The sequence below is a fragment of the Sciurus carolinensis genome, chromosome 2, assembly GCF_902686445.1.
Source record: "Sciurus carolinensis chromosome 2, mSciCar1.2, whole genome shotgun sequence".
Classification (NCBI taxonomy): Eukaryota; Metazoa; Chordata; class Mammalia; order Rodentia; family Sciuridae; genus Sciurus; species Sciurus carolinensis.
The window spans coordinates 23,170,627-23,191,519 of NC_062214.1; the positions used below are offsets into that span (position 1 = coordinate 23,170,627).

At 35.9% G+C, this 20,893-nt stretch overlaps 1 protein-coding gene and 1 non-coding gene across 2 annotated transcripts in view; both read right to left on the bottom strand.

Annotated features, from left to right (window-relative positions):
• Positions 1 to 20,893, bottom strand: part of Itch (itchy E3 ubiquitin protein ligase) — a 124,621-nt gene that overhangs the window by 73,625 nt on the left and 30,103 nt on the right. Inside the window, 1 exon segment of the mRNA XM_047538719.1 lies at positions 9,216 to 9,306. Coding sequence (XP_047394675.1) covers positions 9,216 to 9,285 — 70 coding nt within the window. The 5' untranslated portion in view covers positions 9,286 to 9,306.
• On the bottom strand, positions 19,648 to 19,721 carry Trnaa-cgc (transfer RNA alanine (anticodon CGC)). The gene has a single exon. It is a non-coding gene; the product is annotated as a tRNA-Ala (tRNA).

The window sequence follows — 20,893 nt, forward strand, 5'->3', positions numbered from 1 at the left end:
ATCAAGATTAAACAAATTATTATTTTCCTCAGAGAAACAGCTTTGCTCTAAAGCGTTCACTAATTGTATTCACTTATGACCTCCCGTCTAGTAAATAAATATATAGGACACCCAAATTCCTATTGAGACTTCAATTATCAGTATCAGTTTCAGAACTCAGGTATATTAAAAAGTACATGTACAATCTTGCTAAAAACAAAAACAAAAAACCATTTACATGTCTACCATGTGATAAGACACTGCTCTAAACTCTACATAGACCAGTTAATGGTGTATAAATGGCCTTGGCTCTCAAGAAGATTATATTCTAGTAAAAAATGATTTGATGGTAAGGAAGGCCTCTAAGGAAGTACATTTAAGCAATGACTAAATGACAAGGAGTCAACCAAATAAAGATTAGGGATGTGGAAAAGGGTGAATTCCAGAAATAGGCAAAGAGTTTAGAATATCTGAGAAAAGTATAGCAAAACACAGGAAAGAAGGGTAAATGAAATGAAATGAGCTGTGTAAGTAAATGAGCTTTGTAAGCTAAAATAAGGAATTTGGATTTAATTCTAAGTGTGTCTGAAAATCTCCAGAAGAGAATTGCAAACTTAGATTTTTTAAAAAATATGCTTCATAGTGTCTCATTGTTACATAAGCAAGAGGTTCCTACATTGCATATGAGATACAGACTCCTTAGCTTTCACCTAAGAGTTAGTCAACTTTGTCACAAAACAGCCTTATCTAAGATCCCTGGAGGGGATAAATAGGTTGGAATCTAGAATCTCCCCTGGTTCCCCTGGGTAGTAACTCCCCATATGAGGAAATCATAGTCAAGGAAATATTCTACTATCTAGATAACTTACTCTAGCACCAAAGTTCAGAGAATGCCAGTGCTCATTAAGTTTAAAAAGCCCTGGGAGTTGCTAGATGAGTTTATATAGTAGCTACTCAAGAAGTGCAATATAGGGCTGGGGATATAGCTCAGTTGGTAGAGTGCTTGCCTTGCAAGCACAAGGCCCTGGGTTCAAATCCCTAGCACCACCAAAAAAAAAAAAAAAAAAAAAAAAAAGTACAATATATAGTACAAAGTCTGGGAATCAAGCAGGCAGTCTCAGGTGGTGGCCTGGAACCTCTGATTTCACACATATAAACTATTTCTGTCCTTTTATGCTTATGTGCCTCTTTAGTGGAAACCAAGCCAACTGCAGGGTAATTATTCTTACAGTGTATATACATTCTTTAAATTAGAGTTTCATCATTATTTTGAAATACTTGGTATAAAAAAGGTGAATAAGATTTGAAATCAATAAATATTATTTTTAAAACATGCCAAAGAAAGAAAAAAAAAGTTGTAAGAGAAAAGATTAAAGAAAGAGTAAGGAATCAGTGAGGAATTTTAAGTAAGAGGGTGATATTCAACAAATTTACTGGGTACCCACAACATATATCAGGTATTATTTTGGATACTAAGGATAAAACCAAATTAACACTTAAAGATCACTACAGATCATGGCTGCTGTGGAGGAAATAAACTGAAAGGAAGACAAAAGCAGAATGGCTACTGAAGTCACCTGGTCAAGAGATGACAGTGGATTAGACTGAGGTAGAGAATATGGAATGGAATAAATACTTTCTATGGGGAACTAACATGACTAGATTACATAAGGAGGCTAAGGGAAATGAAGAGGAAAGGTAACCCCCAGGCTTCTAGCATGAATAACTAGATGGTAGATGGGTTCATCAACTAAAACGATGGAATAGAACAAAAGGGTGGCATGGACACCAGAAATTACAAATTTTATTATGAATGTATAATACTCAAGATGCCTATAAGACACTGAAGAGGAAACATGACATAGGAAGTCTTTTTTAGAACAGAAAGTATTTCCAGGCACCAGTCCATCTCAGTTTAAAGTGTACTACAGGTTAAAAGCTCTAATACTTAATACAGAGCCAAACTTAATAACAGGGTTGCCACAGAAAAATATAAGATCTATTTGTGAATCTAACAGGAAGGAAATACTCTATCCACAAGCAGCTTCTTAGGATTCAAAAAAATTTTTACATATTTTTTAAATCAACACATAATTACACATATTTATAAAATACAATATGACATTTCAATACTTGTATTCACAATACATAATGATCAGATTAGGGTTATTGGTATACTTATCACCTCAAACGTTTATTTATTTATCTAAAATCCTCTCTACTAGTTATATAAACATATACAATTAAGGTGTCAGTCACCATTATATGATTCAAATTTCTGAAATTTATTTTGCTACATAATCCCACATAACCCCACTAGAGTCAGTTTAACAAACTTTTCTTTCCTTCTTTCTTTCTTTGGCAGTACTGGAGACCCAACCCAGGAACAGAATGGAAACTTTAGCAGGTTAAGAGCTCACAGGCTGTGGTTTTGCAGTTCTACTTCACTGACATTTAACCATAGAGGCCTGCAGAGGCTAACAGGTACCTGTAACAAATAAAAGCAATACCAGGAAACAATGTAGCAGGAAGAGAATACCCCCACTTTAGGCTTAGTGCAGTAAAAGTTCCTAGCTTTATGAGCCAAGAGTCCCTAGGTTGTTGACAAGCTTGTACTCTTTCAAGGAATGCAGAATGCACCCTCCTAATAGAATTGCACCAACCCCCCCTTGCCTTGATGTATCCCAAACTTGCTTATGTATTACAAGAAAAAGTCCTGCTGTGCTCAGAGCTCAGACTTTAGGAATTATCCCTCAGGGCCTTGGTGTTACTAATAGTGTTTTGACCCTCATTTCCCACTACACTACCACTAAGCTTAATCTCCAGTCTTTATTTTTTGAGACAGCGTGTAACTAAATTGGTAAGGGCCTCCTTAAGTTGCTGAGGCTGGCCTTAAACTTGTGATACTCCTGCCTCAGTCTCTGGAGCTGCTGGGATTACAGGCATGTGCAATGTACCCAACAGTTTAATAAACTTTAAGTGGAGAAAATGGGATTGGGAAAATTAGCACCAATTGTTAATTTATTGCATGTTTGGCACTTAAATACTGTCATTTCAATACTCACTACTACTCTGTGAGATAGGTAATATTATCTTAACATTTACACACAAAAAGATAAGAGATAAGGTCAGTGGAATTTTAAAATTTGCCCAAAGCCTGGATGGGAGAAATCATTTAAATATTTAAATCTCAAGTCTAGACTCACAAAACCTGTTAAGAGTCCTAAATTTTAAATACTAAAAAACAAATCAAAATATTTCCTGAAAATTATAGTCCTATAGTGTATTAAAAAAAAAAAAAGACAAGAAACTGTAAATTATAAACTAGAAGAAAAGGGAACAGAAAAATGTCAAGCTACTGTAAGAGGCCTCTAAACAACTATCTTTTCACTTCTGCAATCCAATCCCTTGCAGCTACCAAACTTACCTTCCTAAAATAGACATAATTATGTTATTACTTCAAACATTCTCCACTGCTTGCAAAATTAAGTTTAAACTCTTATGTGACATTTTACATTGTTTACCATGTAACCATAAACATATCTTTCCAGCCTCCTCCTAAACCAACTCCCAGCTAGCCAAGTATTCCAGCCACCCTTATCTATAGAATACTGGGGTCATGAACTTCCATACTTCCACACAAGCTGCCCCCTCAGAATAATCCTTGTTCCTTTTCTACCTAATGAAATACTACTTCTTTTTTTATTTTAATATTTTTTTAGATGTTGATAGACCTTTATTTTATTTATTTATTTATATGTGGTGCTAAGGATCGAACCCAGTGCCTCACACATGCTAGACAAGTGCTCTACCGATGAGCCACAACCCCAGATCCTGAAATCCTACTTCTTGAGAGACAAATGCTTCTGCCATTTTCTTGATTCGATGTTCTTTAACCCTAAGAAATTAGTTCCTGCCTCCCTGCTTCCACAGTATTTTCTCATCTATGTATGGCTTCTACAGCTTTTCGCTGTTATTAGTTTTTACTTGTTTAACTCAACCTTCATGGCAAGCATGAAGCCAGTCTTTATAGCTTCTGTAGCACTTTGTGATTTATCCTTAGAGGTGTTTAATACAGTTGTTAAACCAAATGATTATCAGTCGTGGTAGAAAAAAAATTTCCCTCCTTTATAGTTTCCTTCTCCCTTTTTCTTTTTCTGCTTCTCTCCCTCCCTACATCCCTTCTCCACCCCTGTCCCAGTCAAATACCACTAGCATGGCATAAATTAATGTTCCTCTGATCCTTCTGCTTTAAAGATTAATGCTTTGGTCCCATTTTGATTTTTACTTAGGAGCTTGAGAAAGGAGGATCAAAAGTTCAAGGTCAGCCTGGGCAACTAAGTGAGGGTAGAGAAGGAAAGGGAAAAGAGAGGGAGAAGAAGAGAAGAATCTTTACTTATCCAACCTACTCCCAAAACCAGGAGGCTGTGAATAAGGTGAAGGTAAGTACTCTAAGACCAGATAAACCAGCTGAATGAAGAACAAGAGAGATACAACTCACTGGACCAGTTATCTCTATGGTCAAAAATTAAGATAGGGCTGGCGCAGTGGCCTACCCCTGTAATCCCAGCAGCTCAGGAGGCTGAGGCAGGAGGACTGAATTCAAGGCCAGCCTCAACAACTTAGCAAGGCCCTAAGCAACTTAGCAAGACTGTTGTAAAATAAAAAATAAAAAGGAATGAAGATGTGGTTCTGTGGTTAAGCACTCCTAGGTTCAATCCCTGGTACCAAAAATTAAATAAAATTAAAAAGGCTGGGGATGTAGCTGTGCTTGTGGGTTCCATTCCCATTTTGGGGGGTGGGGGGGATTGTAGGGGTGGAGAAGCAAATACAACTTTCTAAAACACAAAATTGACCGAGCTTTGTTAAAAGCCCTGACCATTCCATCTCTGTTAACAATTAAACTTTTTTTTTTTCAGCCCTGACACCTGAGGGAGATGACCCACTCCCATTATTTCTCATGACTCCTTCTACTTCAGCAGTGGCTTTTAGGGGCATTAGGGAAAGTTTTGTGAATTTCCTTCCTTCTTGTTCCATGTACACATTCCTTCCTAAAAGGATCTTTTTCTCTTCTTTGCATTTAAATAGTAGCAATCCTCAAGCACCACTCCTTTCCCAACAACTCTAACCAAACATTGATCTTTTTCCTAACCATAGTTACCATTTCTTGCCATGCTCATACACTTCTGCACTTAGTTTTTACACTTGAATATTTATGCTTTCCTTAATCCTAGAAAGGTACTAAATCAGATTATAAAAACAAATACAATAACTGACCTATTAACACAGAAAAAAATTACCAAGTCATTAAGGGGATCTGTGCAAAACACTTAGTTTTAAGGTTTCTAGCATCAAAACTAAAACATAAACTCAAGGAATTATGAAAGGCACTTGAATCAATTTGGCTGGTAACTTTACTGTGTTTTGACATATCATCTTCATTTGTTTCATATCTGCTGTACATTGGGTCTTAAGTGTCCTCCCAAAAGCCCATGAGTCTAAAAACTGCCAAGTCCCCTGCTTGGCAGGTGGTGGTGGAAACTTTAGGAGGTGGAGCCCAATGAGAGGTCTTCTAGTTATCAGGGGTGTGCCCTTGAAGGGGACGAAGAGTGGGTGGGGGGAGACTACAGCATGGGACCCCACCCCTTCTCTCTTTTGGGACCCAACTATATGGCAGCTTTGCTACTACCCATGCTCCCACCATGATATGCTGCCCCACACCACAGCCTAAAAGCAATGAGTCCAACTAATCATAGGTTGGAATCTCTAAAATTATAAATGAAAATAACCCTTCACTCTGAGTTAATAAGTTAATTATCTCAGGTACTTGTTACAGTAATGGAAAGTTGACTAATATAATATTTAATGATATATTTGCTACACATAAATTTTATCCATTATTCATGGTTTGTTTTTATAGTTTTTCCCCTATACGTGCAAATGTTTTAAAAAATTTTTTTACTTTTTTATTCTTAGTAAGTACATATCATTTCATTTGGGAACAGGAAAAATGTGAACATTTCAGAGTAATCTTAGTAAAATAATATGTGGTACTGAAAAATATTTGCATTATCTTTTTGACAATGATAAATATTTTTTTAAAAAATTTTTTCACACGTATATAGGGTAATAATGTCTTTCTCATTCTACTCCCCTCCCCACTACCCCAGCCCTCCTATCACACCCCTTCGCACAATCCCAAGTTCCTTCATTCTTCCCTACCCCCACCACTATGGATCAGCATCTGCTTATCAGAGAAAAATTCAGCCTTTGGTTTTGGGGCATTGGTTTATTTCACTTAGAGTGATATTCTCCAGCTCATACTTGCACATTTTCAGAATTTTTAGGCCCGAGATTAAATTGGCTAGGAATCAGAACTTTCTGTGGTAGAAACATTTATTATATTAAATTATTCTCTGCTATGATAATAATGATGATAGCAAATAAGATAGCAGTTTATGCAAAGGGAAAAATAAACTATTAGCAATGGTTTGCTCTGAGAGATTATAATTTATCATTTTATTATTTTACTGATTTTTAAAAATCAAAAGCATATATATTACTATTATGGTTTGGATATGAGGTATTCCCCAAAAGTTTCTGTATTAATGTAGGAATATTTGGAGGTAAAATGATTGCACTATGGTTAACTGTAGGCAGGGGGCTGGAGGAGCTAGGTCACTAGGGGCATGCCCTGGAAGGGTGAATCTTTCCTGTGGCCTCTTCTGGTTACTCTCTCTCTGCTTCCTGATACCTCCATGAGCTGAGCAGCTTTCCTTTGCTGGACCCTATAATATACTGCCTCCCCTTGGGCCCAAAGCACGAGTCAGCTGGATATGGACTGTGAGACCTCTGAAACCGTGAGCCCCCACAAAACTTTCCCTCCTCTAAGTTTTTCTTGTCAGGTATTTTGGTCACAACAACACAAAAGGTGATTAAAACAATTACTATGTAATCTGAAACATAAAGGCTGTTCTAAAATAGTTTCAATTAAAGGTTTCAATATAAGCTCTTTCCTTAGTCCACCCAAAGACATGAGAAGCCTGGTCCAATTTAAGTCAAACTAGTTTGAGGAAAGGGGAGGGGAAAATAATTAGAATCTGGTTTTAGAAAAGAATATTAATATCAGCTTTAGTAAAGAAATACCAATATCTGCCAATGAGAATCAAACACTGTAAGGAAAGACAGTGGAGTTAGTGAAGGAAATCCCAAAAGAAAATTCTAGGGTAGTTACCTTAAGACAGTATTAATTTCACATAAGTCAATCACCTTCAGGTTTTGAGGAGGATAATTCTTCTATGGTCTGTGACTAAACATGATTCACAATCCAGAAGAGGCTATAAGCCAGATATGACAGAAACTAAAACAATATGCAGAGGATGACAATTGTTCTATAATCAATAAATGCTATTAAAGGAAGAGAGATTAGGCTTTTGCTGTATGATAGATATAGGTACATGCATGTCTAAAGAAAATCTAGTGACTCATCCTGGTCAGTATACATGATTCACTTATAAAAACGGAAAAAGACACCATATGGAGCCAGACTGTGAAAGTCTTACCTGAGGCCAAGAAAGTTCACTGTTCTGTTTTGTTTTGTTTTGTTGCGGTGTTGAGGATTGAACCCAGGACCTTGCATATACTAGGCAAGCATTCAACTACTAAGCAAGAAACCCAGCCCTAAGGTTATAGAAATTCTATACCACAGACAAAAACAGCATTGAAGGTTTTCAATCAGGAATGCAATATATCCAGTGGCACATTAAGAATAATAATCTAGAAGTGATACACAGCATGATCAGAGGAAAAATAAAAGACAGAGATATTAATTAATCATAGCAACCAAAGGAACAGATATTTTTTCAGAAAAGGTATAAAAATGACCAGTAAGTATGAGAAAAAAAACACCATTAGCCATCAGAGAAATGCAATCATAGTAAGATATCACTTCATATCCATTAGGATGGCTAAAATCAAAAAGATAACAGGCATTGGCAAGGACATGGAGGAATTGGAATTCTCACATATTGCTAGTGGAAATGGAAAATAGTTTTAAAAAGTAATTTGGAATTCCTCAAAATGATAAGCATGGCCGGGTGCAGGGATGAACACCTGTAATCCCAGTGACAGGAAACTGAGTCAAGAAGATTGCAAGTTTGGGGCCAGCCTCAGCAGTTTACTGTGGCTCTAAGCAACTTAGAAAGTTACCTCAAAATACAAAATAAAAAGCTGGGGATGTAGCTCAAATGGTAAAGCACTCCTGGGTTCAAGGTTCAATGCCCCGTATGAAAACAAACAAATAAAAAAAGTAAACATGGCTATTCTGCAAACCAAAAGTTCCTCCTACACCCAAGAGAACTGAAAACATATATCCTCAACAAAACTTGTACAAATGTTCACACCATTATTCATCAAGCATTATTCATACTAGTCCAAAAGATGAAATAACCCAAACATTCAACTAATGAAAATATATAAAATGTGGTATGTTCATACAATGAAATATTATTTAACAATAAAATGAAGTACTGATACATGCTACAACATGGAGAAACCTTGAAAACATTATGCTAAATGAAAGAGAACACAAAAGATCAAAAATGATATGATTCCATTTACATAAGAGAACCTGAATAGGCAAACGCATTAACAGAAAGCAAACTAAAGTGATTGCCTAGGCTTGTCGGTGACTCTGGGGATATTGGGGAATAACTACTAATGGGGGTTTCTTTTTGGAATGATGAAAAATGTTCTAAAGTTGGTTGTAATGATAGTCATATGACTGTTTATGTATCAAAAACACTGACTTCTAAATGAATAAACTGTACAGGATGTGAATTATAGCTCAATAAACCATTAGTTCAAAACAAAAAACCAATAGCAACTGCCCACGCACCTATGTTTAATGAGAGAGGGAAAAAAATAAAACTGAAAAATATCTACGAATACCCTGAAATGAAAATATAAATTTTATATATCTAAACATTTTATTCATTTAGTAAACATTAATTCAGCATCTGAGATGTAACAGTCACTAAAGATTTTATTCTTTTTAAGATTAAGATCTCATCATTGTGTACAACCAGGAAAATGAAAAGTTGTACTCTGCGTACAATGAATCAAAATGCATTCTGCTGTCATGTATAACTAAACAGAACGAACAATAAAGAAAAAAATAATTAAGCTCTCAGGTGGGCATGGAAGGGAGTAAAATTGTCGATCTTTTTAAGACTTACCAGTGATCTGAAGTTGTGACTTCATGGTCAAGCTACCCATTGAACCAATTTGTAATCCACTGTCAGACATACCACCAACAGGACAGCAAACCTGAACACAGCAAAGAAAACACTGTAAACACCATTAAACATACAGTTAAAATATGCAAATAGTTCTAACCTGGTCATTTCCTACTGAAAACCCCAAAATAAGCAATGGCCTTCACATTGCTAAATACAAATTTTCAACTCTAGTATTTATCCTACCTAATCATCAGCAAAATCTAATGGTTGATCATTCCTTACTCTGTGGTTTACTTTCTTCCCTTAGCTCCCTAGAGACAGTCTCTAGGTCTATGTCCTACCTTACAGATTGTTCCTTTATAATCTTTCAAGGTTCCTTTTCTTCTCACCACTCTTATTTAAGGGTGGCATATCCAAGGGTTCAGTTTTTGGCTTTTCCCTATCAGGTATTATGGTTGTAAACAGCATCTATATGACATCTATCCTAATTAACTTTATATCTCTAATCCAGACCTCACTCTTAAAATCTAAACAACTTCACTAGGATATCGAAAGGATATGCCATACTAAACATATCGTAATCTAAACATATCCTAATCTTCCCTGCAAACCTCTACTGAGGAAACATTCCCCTCTAGTAGAGGGCAACTTCACCCTTCCAGATGCTCAAACTAAAACCCTGGAGTCATCCCTTAACTCCTTTTCTTTGACATTTTTCTTCCTACCTGTTGGCAAATTCTACTATTACTATTTGCAAAACACATCCAGAATCAACCACTTCTTACCATCCCATCACCAATCTGTTCATTCCTGCCGCTGACAACCATATCTTTCTTAGATCATGTCTCTCTTTCCTAGGTTAGTGAAATAACCTAACAGGTCTACTTGTTTCTAACCTTGTTTACCTCAGTACCTATTCTCAACTCAGTCATAATGAAAGTACATACTATATACAAAAACATTCTAAACCCTTTAAAAGCTTCCCATCTTAATCAAAGGAAAAGCCTAAATTCTTACAATGGTCTTCAAGATCCTATATGATGTGTGCTTACCCTGCTCCTAATTTATCTGCCCTTCTCCACTATTCCTCAAATAAGTCAGTATGTTCTGGCCTTAGAACCTTTGTTCTACTACTTGTTCTCTTGATAATATTATAGACTATACCTACTCTTTTTTTTTTTTTTTTTTTTTTTTTGGTGCTGGGGATTGAACCCAGAGCCTTGTGCTTGCAAAGCAAGCACTCTACCAACAGAGCTATATCCCCAGTTCTCATTTTTTTTTTCTTTTATAGAATATATCGTTTTCTGACATACTAAGTCATTTACTCAGTAAATATGTTTCTTGATTTTGTCTCCCTGGGCTAGACTATAAATTCCATGTATGCAGGGATTTTCAGTGATGAAATTCAGGAATCCAAAACAGTGTCACATACGTTTATGTATACAAATAGCTGGGTGTAGGAGTGCAGACCTATAATCTCAGTTATGCAAGAGACTAAGGCAGGAGGATCACAAATTTAAGGTTAGCCTCAGCAACTTAGCAAGGGCCCTAAGCAACTTAGGGAGACCTGTCTCAAAATAAAAAGGGCTTGGGGGTGTGGCTCAGTGGGTTAAGCACTCCTGGGTTCAATTCCCAGTATAAAAAAAAAGTGTAAAACAAATATCTGGAAACTGTAAATGCTGTCTTGAATTTTTATACAAAATTAGGCTTCTATTTTTTTTAAAGTAAATATAAAAGTATTCTGAAGACTTCTCAAGTATGCCAAAAAGAAATGGAACAATAATTCACACTGAGTTAACTATAAAATTCACCATTTTTCATTCTTCAACTTACATATAAAATGCTCAAAGCTAAAACATGGGCTCAACTATACTGACTAGCTCACTTCCTTAGTGTGGTAGATTTTTTCTTCAACTTCTTATTTAAATAGCACCAATTCAAATGTTTATAAGCTATGATCTACTGAAAGAGCCCTTGTATTTTAAACAGAGAAAGTACATACCATAAGGGCATCAGTAATCACCCAGAAGAGAACTGGGATATAATATAAAACCTTAACACTGTGTTGCACAAAATATGATTCAAAATGCTGAGGGCCTCAAAGACATCGTTACCACACTCTGTATAATTATTACCTCTTCCTCACTACCCAAAAGCCTGTATGTCACAGCACTATGATATCAAGACAAGTAAATTAAGAGGCAGTGAGAAACGTCTAATATCTGGGTGCCATTTTCTACATGATACAAGTATTATTTTAGTTGCTGACAACATATACAGTGTTGACTACTTATTAATATCACAAAGTTTCAAAAAATAAATTTAAAGTCTCTACAAAAATAAAATATTTTAAAAACTTAAATTAACTTCATGCAAAAAGGATTAATGAAAGTATAGACGCAAACATTTTTAGGAACAGTGATTCTCTCCAGATTATTACAGAGAACCACTGTGGTATAATTGTGAGGTGCTCTGCTAAAACCATGTGGGTAATTTCAATAATTTATGCACTTCTACGTACTAGTTTTACATAATTAAAATTAATCATTTTAAATTCTTGAAAGAATAAAAACCAGCATTTGTACAATGGCAGAGAGAAACAACCTAAATATCAACTGCCAACCAGTTTAAGAAATCAAATATTTATAAAAGAACAGATTACAAGGCAGTCACTAAAATGAGTATCTTACTAATGACTGAAATGGAATGATTTCAAGAACTTTGGTCTGTCTCTTTTGTGGTACTGGGAATGGAACCCAGGGCCTTGTGCATGACAGTCAGTGCTCAACCACTGAGCTATATCCCCAGCTGTTTAAGAACATTACCAAACTGGTAATAGTTACCTTTGTTGAAGAGGGGGGTCTGTGAACTAAAGAAAGTGATTATGGGTAACTATGTATACTTTTAAAGTTTTTTTTTTTTTTTTTTAAACGTACTGAGCCGGAGTGGTGGTGCATGTCTGTAATTTCAGCAGCTCAGGAAGCTGAGGCAGGAGGATTGTCAAGTTCAAAACCAGCCTCCACAACTTAGCAAGGCCCTAAGCAACTTAGGGAGATGCTGTCTCAAAATAAAAAATAAAAAGGCTGGGGATATGGCTCAGTGGTAAAGCACCCTTGAGTTCAGTACCAAAAAACAAAACAGAACAAAAAAATATACATATTATTACTTGTTAAATTAAAAAAACAGTTGAAAGAATAAAGAATCTATACTTCAACTCCATTTTTATTCCCTGAGTTCCAGACTCTTAGGTTTTACTATTACTTACAACTGCATACATAATTAAAGAGATTCCAAAATCTCCATACCTAAGTATACCCACTCTAGCCTTAATAGCACCATTATCCATCCAGTAGCTCAAGCCAACATTTCACTGATTCTTCTCTCACGAAGTTCTAATAATTCTACCTGCAAAATATACCCTACCAAATACCCTGAAACATATCTATTTTTCTTCATTTCCTTTTAACCATCACTGTCCAAGCTACAGACATACCTTCCCTGCCAAATTACTCCAAAAACATTAAATTGGTCTCTCTGCCTCTGCACTTGCTCCCTCTCCCTCTCACAATCATTCTTCACACAATAACCTGAATGCTGTTTTTAAAATGAGTTATATCATGCCCTACTCTCTTAAAATATCCATAAACTTCCTATCTCACTTAAAATACAATCCAAACTCCTTACTGTAAGCTTATAGAAGTACTACTCCATTCTGACTATGACTGATCCCACCTTATATTATTCTCCTCTTCATCCACTGCAACTCTGGTTTTCTATTTACCAAATACACAGGTTGTTCCACTCTTAGGAGCTTTATCCTAACTATTCCCTCAGGCAGAAATGCTTCGTCTCAATCTTTAAATGCTTAAACACCTTCTTAAATCAAATACCATCTCCTCAAAGAGGTACTTGACTGCCCAAGCTAAAGTAACCAATTCTTGTTACTTTCTATCTCATCACTGAAATTTTTCCCATTTATTTGACTCCAAGTTCACAGGAGCAGACACCCTCTCTACCTTGTGACCCAGTGTCTGAAATATTCTAATTTGTTTGTTTCCTTAATTAACTAAAGTCCACAATTTACATTAAGTCTCATTTTTGGTCTTGTATAGTTCTATGGGTTTTGACAAACATATAATGCAAAGATTCCAACATTATAGTATCATACAGAATAACTTCAACACTCTAAAACTCCCATGCGCTTAACCTATCCCAATTCCTCTCCCTTTACCCTGAATACCTGGAAAGCACTCATCATTTTATTGTTTCTATAGTTTTGCCTCTTCCAGGGCAAAGTTTAGTTTGAAACATAAAATAAAGTCTTCTTTTTTTTCTTTTTTTTTTTTGTGGTGCTGGGGATTGAACCCAGGGCCTTGTGCTTGCAAGGCAAGCACTCTACCAACTGAGTTATATCCCCAGCCCAAAACAGTCTTTTCAGGCTGGTTTCTTTTACCCAACAACATGATTTAAGGTTCTTCCACCACTTTTCATGGCTTAGTAATTAAAAAAAAGTAATGTTGAACATCTTTTAATATACTTATTTGCCATTTATATACATTGATTGTATTTCTGTTAAGATCTCTGTGTGTGTGTGTGTGTGTGTGTGTGTGTGTATGTGTGTATACACACATGCAAGGTATTGGGAACTAAACCCAGGGGCATTCTACCACTGAGCTACACCCCAGTTCTTTTTGAGACAGGATCTTGTTAAGTTGCTGAGGCTGGCCTTAAATTTGTGATTCTTCTGCTTCAGCCTTGAGTCACTGAGATACAGGTGTACACCACCACACCGAGTCTTTTGCTCATTTTTACTGGGTTATTTTATTTTTATTATTGTTATGTTTTAAGAGGTTTCATTTTTGGCACAAGGGACTGAACCAAGGGGTGCTTAATCACTAAGTTACATTCCTAGCCCTTTTTATTTTTTATTTTGAAACAAGGTCTTGCTAAATTGCTTAGGGCCTTGCTAAGTTGCTGGCCTGGTCTCAAACTGCAATCCTCCCACCTCAGCCTCCAGAATCGCTGGGATTATAAGCATATGCCACACACCTGGTTTAAGATTTTTTTAAATATAATTTGGTTATAAGACCTTTATCAATATGTTTTGCAAATATTTTCTCACAGTTTGTGGTTTCTCTTTTCACTCACTTAATACTGCCTTTCTTTCATAAACAAGAAGATTTAATTTTTACAAAGTTCAACTTTTTTTTTTCCACAGGCTATGCTTTTGGTACTCGTATCTAAAAATTCATTACCATCTCTGCACAAATGATGCTGTGCCAAATGAATATCTATATGTTAAAGAATGAAGTTGAACCCCTACTTCACGCCATATATAAAAACTAATTAAAAATAGATCAAAGAGGTTGGGTGTGGTGGCACATGCCTGTAATCCTAGCAATTCAGGGGGCTGAGGCAAAGGAATAGCAAATATGAGGCCAGCCTCAGCAACTTAGCAAGACCTTGTCTGGAAATAAAAAACAAAAAATGGCGGGGATGTAGCTCAGTAGTGAAGTGCCCCTGAGGTCAATCCCCAGTACCAAAAAAAGTACATTAAAAAATAAAAAAAATGGGGCTGGGGAGATAGCTCAGTCGGTAGAGTGCTTGCCTTGTAAGCACAAGGCCCTGGGTTCGATCCCCAGCACCCAAAAAAAAAAAAAAGAAAAAGAAAAAGAAAAAGAAAAAAAAGAAAAAAAAGGATCAAAGAGGGATCAATATTGTTCTCAAAGAATTGGGGTCGCCTGTTTTCACCTGTCTGGTAGTTCCTGGAAGGACTGACTCAAAGGCTTGCTCTGATTTTCTCTCTCTGGGAGATTTCTCAGTATTGGGGTAGCTTTTCAATGCTATCCCAATTGCCTTTCAATGTAAAGGCAAACTTACTAACCACTACAATCTGAGGCAAAGGGTAACAATTTGAGCAAACAGAGTGAACCGACTGGAAAGAGGATGGGAAAGGAAACACCTGGGAAGAGTAAGGGCTTTGAAAAGTTCTGGGGTACTGCAGAAAATCTAGAAGTTCATGAATGTGCCCAAGGTTGATGCATGCTCAGAAAAGACCTGAAAAGATTCTAAGCTCTTAACTCTGGTTAACAGGCTCTTATTAAGCAGGGAATGAAGGTTAAGACAGTTTTAAACTGCCTGCCTAAGCACTGGAGAGCCCCAAGAGAACCAAATCTGCAAATAACAGGTGGGTTTGTTTGCTTGTTTGGGGGTTGGGGATGGGATTCAGTAGTTTAAGGAAATCTGTCACATCACTAGCTAACCCTAATCTAAGAGATTTTAGTGGCCGCCATGTGACAAGAATATGGATTTTATAAAATTAATTTAGGAAAGTCACTAAAACAAGCAAACAGGAATAATTATAAGCAGCAACAAGCAAATCACAAGATGGAGGAAGAATCCGGTTTCAACAGTTCCCACATTACAACATTTGAAATGTTCATAAACTGAACTAAATAGGAATCAATGATTCAAAGGATCATATGCCACGATCAACTGGAACTCATCCCTGGGATGAAAAAATGGCTCAACATATGAATCATTCAATGCAATATGCCACATTAACAGAATGAAGGTTAAAAATCATGCTATCATCTCAATGGGTGCAGAAAAAGCACCTGAAAAAATTTCCACCTTTCCATGATAAAACAAAAACTCTCAACAGGACTGAGGATGTAACTCAGTGGTACAGTACTTGCCTAGCATGTACCAGGCCTGGAGTTAGATCCTCTGCACTGCAAAAAAGAAAAAACCTCCCAAGAAAGTAAGATCAGAAGGAAATTACCAAAACATAATAAAGGTCATATATAAAGAGTTCACAGTTAACATCCTACTCAAAGTTGAAAAACTGAAAGCTTTCCTCTAAGATCAAGACAAAGGCAAGAATGTTTATTAGTATTTTCATTTCTATGTAAGATTGTTCAAGAAATTCTAGCTACTAAAGCAATTAAGCAAGAAAAAAAAAAAAAAAAAAAACAAAGCCATCCAAATTGGAAATAAAACAGCAAAATTATCTTTTACAGATGACAAAAGACTTAAGATTCTACAAAAAAAATTAGAAGCTATTAATAAATTAAGTAAAGTTACAGGAAATAATACCATAATACAAAAATCAGTAGCATTTCCATGCACTAACAACAAATTATTCAAAAAAGAAATTAAGAATCTCCTTTACAATAGCATCAAAATGAATAAAATAGAAATAAAATTCCAGAGGAGTAAGACTTAAACACTGAATGCTACAAAATACTGATGAAAAAAAATTCTACAATATCGGCTGGGGTTGAGGCTCAGTGGTGGAGTGCTTGCCTGGCATGTGTGAGGCACTGGGTTCAATTCTCAGCACCACATATAAATAAAATGAATAAAATAAAGGTTCATCAAAAACTGAAAATATATATTAAAAATAATGTTTGAAAAAAGAAATCCCTGCTCATTGATGAGAAGACTTAATATTGTTAAACTGTCAATCCAACCCCAAGCAACATACAGAGTCCATGCAACCTCTACCAAAATCTAAATAGTTTTTTTTACAGAACAGGAAAAAAAAAAATCCTAAAATTCATACAGAACCAAAAAGGACCACAAGTAGCCAAAACAATCTTTAGAAAGAACGAAGATAAAGGTATTACATTTTATTTCAAAATATATTACAGATCAACAGTAATTAAAATGGTATGGTAATCCAGGTGCATATCTGTATTCCCTCCCAACTACTTGGGAGGCTGAGGCAGGATGATCTGAAGTTTGATATTGCCAACTTTGGCAATTTAGGGAGACCCTGACTCTAAATAAATACATAAAAGAATAAATAAATAGGGCAGAGGATGTGTTTCAGTGGTACAGTGCTCCTGAGTTTGATCCCTAGTACCACCAAAAAAGAAAAGCCCAAGGTTCTAATCACAGCTTGGTTTTTCTGGTGGCCAGCCTCCACCCAGGAGCACACCAGGAATTACCTCACCAGAAAAAAAGAAGGTCCTATCAACCAGGAAATTTCAAGGGATTTAGTAACTCTGCACCAGATACTCCTATTACTCAGGATATTATAAAGCTCTTAGGAGCTGAGTGAGGTCAAAAACCAAAATACATATTTCTTACCATAAATCACACTATCATAAGGGTGAAATAGGGAGTCACTATTTAGCAGACATGAAAGTTCAGTTCTGCAACCTGGATAAGTTCTAGAGATCTGCTGTACAACACTATACTCATAGTTAATTTTATACTTAAATTTTTGTTAAGATGGTAGCTCTTAAAAGGAGTGGGAGAGGGTGGGGATGGAAAAATAGTAGAATGAACAGACAGTATTACCCTATATATAAGTATGATTACATGAATGGCGTGAATACACATTGTGTAGAACCATAGAAATGAAAAGTTGTACCCCATTTGTGTACAACGAATCAAAATGTGTCCATAAGAATAAAAAATATTTTAATAAAATAAAAAAAAAGATAGTAGCTCTTGGGGCTGGGTTGCAGCTCAGTGGTTAAGCGCTTGCCTAGCATGTGTGAGGTACTAGGTTCAATTCTCAGCACCTCATATAAATAAATGAATAAAATAATGGTCTACCAACATCTAAAAAAATATTTTTAAAAAAGATGGTAGCTCTTATATTGTCTGGTTTTGCTTGCAGTACTAGGGATTGAACCCAGGATCTTCCACATGCTAGGCAAGCACTCTACCACTAAGCAACATCTCCGGTCCTTTCATTTTATTCTGAGACAAGGGCTCATTGAACTATTCAGGCTGGTGTGAACTTGGAATCCTCCTGGATCATCACCCCAAGTAGCGAGGATTACAAAAGTATGCCATCACACCCACCTCCAAAAAGTTTTAAATGTCCAACTTAACAAACAAAAAATGAGGTAAGCCAGGCATGGTGGCATATGCCTGCAATCCCAGCAACTAAGGAAGTTGAGGCAGGAGAATTACAAGTTGGAGACCAGCCTCACCAACTTCGCAAGACCCTATCTCGAAATAAATAAATAAAAAGGGCTGGGGAAGTACCTCAGTGGTAAAGTGCCTTTGGGTTCAATTCCAGGTGCTAAATAAATATATAAATAAATAGCGGGTCAAGAAATAAGAAAGTATACCCCATTCATAGCCAAAAAGCAAAATAAATTATCAGACATTGGATTCAGTATATACCCAAAAGATATGACTCAAAGATTGTTGTACATCAATATTTATAGAAGAATTATTTACAACAGCCAAAAGTAGGAGCAACACAAGAGTCCATCGCCATGCAAATGGATGAACAAAATGTGGAATATTCATACAGTGGATTAATTATAATTTAAAAAAGAATGGCTTGGGGGTGCAGCTCAGGGGTAGAGCATGCATGAAGCCCTGGGTTGGATCTCCTAAGTAAAACAAGCCAAACACAAAAGAACACATCATTCCACTTATTTTGAAATATCTAAAATAAGCAAATTCATAGAAACTGTTTGTAGATGAGAGGCAATCAAACTGGAGGAAAAGAGGAAAGGGGGTCATTGCTTAATGGATACAGTTTTTCTGTTTGTGGTGATTTAAAAGTTTTTAAATTAGTAGTGCTAGTTGCATAACAACTGAATGCAATTATTGTCACTGAATTATACAGTTACAAATGGTAAAAATGGCAAATTTTACATTATAGGAAAGAAGGAAGGGAAATTCTGAATAGACCTATAACAAGAGTTGAATTAAATAATGAAAAACATTCCCCAAAACAAAAACCTAGGGCCAGATGACTTCATAGGTGGATTCTACTAAACATTTAGAGAATTAGGATCAATTAAAAACTCTTCCCCAAACACAAAATACTTTCTAGCTCATTCTAGGAGGCTAGTCTGACCCTGATGCCAAAGTGAGACTTATGAATACAGAGGCAAAATCCTCAAAAAAAAATACTAACAAATTAAATCCATCAACATATTAACAGGGTTAAACACCATGACCAATTGAGATTTATAACAAGAATGCACAATTGATTAAAATCCAATTTTTAATTAACATATCAATAAAGAACAAAATGTGATTATTTCAATAGAGGCAAAAAAGTATTTAACAAAATTCAATACCTTTTATGATTAAAAACACTCAACTGCTGGGCAGCACTGCAAGCCTGTAATCCCAGCAGCTCGGGAGGCTGAGGCAGGAGGATTGAGAGTTCAAAGCCAGCCTCAGTAACCTAGCGAGGCCCTAAGCAACTCAGCAAGACCCTGTCGCTAAATAAAATTTTAAAAAGGGCTGGGGATGTGGTTTAGAAGTTAAATGCCCCTGGGTTCAATCCACGGTACCAAAAACAACAAGAAGGAGAAAATAACTTTACTCCACCTAACAAAGGGTATCTGAAAAACCCACAGCTGACTTACAATGAAGGACTAAATGGTTTCCTTCTCCCAAAGATCACAAAGAAAACAATTTTTTTTTTTTTTTTTTTTTTTTGCAGTACTGGGGATTGAACCCAGGGCCTTATGCTTGCGAGGCAAACACTCTACCAACTGAGCTATATCCCCAGCCCTACAAAGAAAACAAAGATAAGTGCTATAACCACTTTTCATCCAGCATTTAATAGAGATGCTAGCCAGGCAATCAGACAAGAAAATGAAAATAAAAGACATACAGACTGAAGAAGAGGAAGTAAAATTACCTTTATTTGCAGATGGCAAGATCTTACATATGGAAAATCCTAAATAATCCACTTAAAAACTATTAAATTCATTAAGGTTGAGAAATACAAAATTAATATACAAAAAAAACTCTTCCTATATAATAGCAATGCAAAATATGAAATTAAGGAAATAATTTCATTTACAACTGCATCAGAATGAATAAAATACTTAAGAAATTTTTTTTAAATAAGTGTTAAAAATTAAGTGTGACAAGAGCATCTGGTACAGAGCTCCTATATACCTTGTAATTTCCTGGGTAACAGGAACATCATTTGTTCTAAATGAATCAAAAGACATTCCATGTTCATAAACTGGATGGTTTAATATTGTTAAAATAGAAACAGTCTCCAACTTATCTATATATTACATGCAATCGCTATTTAAAAAATCCTGGTTGGGTCAGAAATTAGTTCAGTAGTGCAGTACTTGCCTAGCATGTATATGCATGAGGACCTGGGTTCAATACCCAGCATGGGGAGGAGGGATTTTGCTATCTTCCTTTTTTACAAAAATTCACAAGTTGATGGAAATGCTGCAAAGGATCATTGAAAATGAAAAAGCTGAAGGACTCACACAGCTTCCAAAAATATTAAAAGGGAAGGGGTGGGATTGTGTGGCTCAGTGGTAGAGCGCTTGCCTACTAGCATGTGTGAGGCACTGGGTTTGACCCTTAGCACTGCATACCAAAATAAGCAAATAAAATAAAGGTGTGCTGTTCATCTGCAACCACAAAAAAAAAAAAAAAAAAAAAAAAATTTAAGCAAAACAAAAGACAGTGTGGTAAGGGCATATAAGCATAAACACAGATCAGGTAATAGAACTGAGTATAGAAATAAACTCAAGCACCTGATTTTTTTTTTTTTTTTAACAAAGGTCCCAAAACAATTAAAATATTCAACAAATGGTTTTGGGACAACTGGATATTCACAGGCAAAAGAATGAATTTGAGTCCTTACCTCACAGCTGTGGTTATCATAGATCACAGATTGTAATATAAGAGTTATCGCTATGAAATTC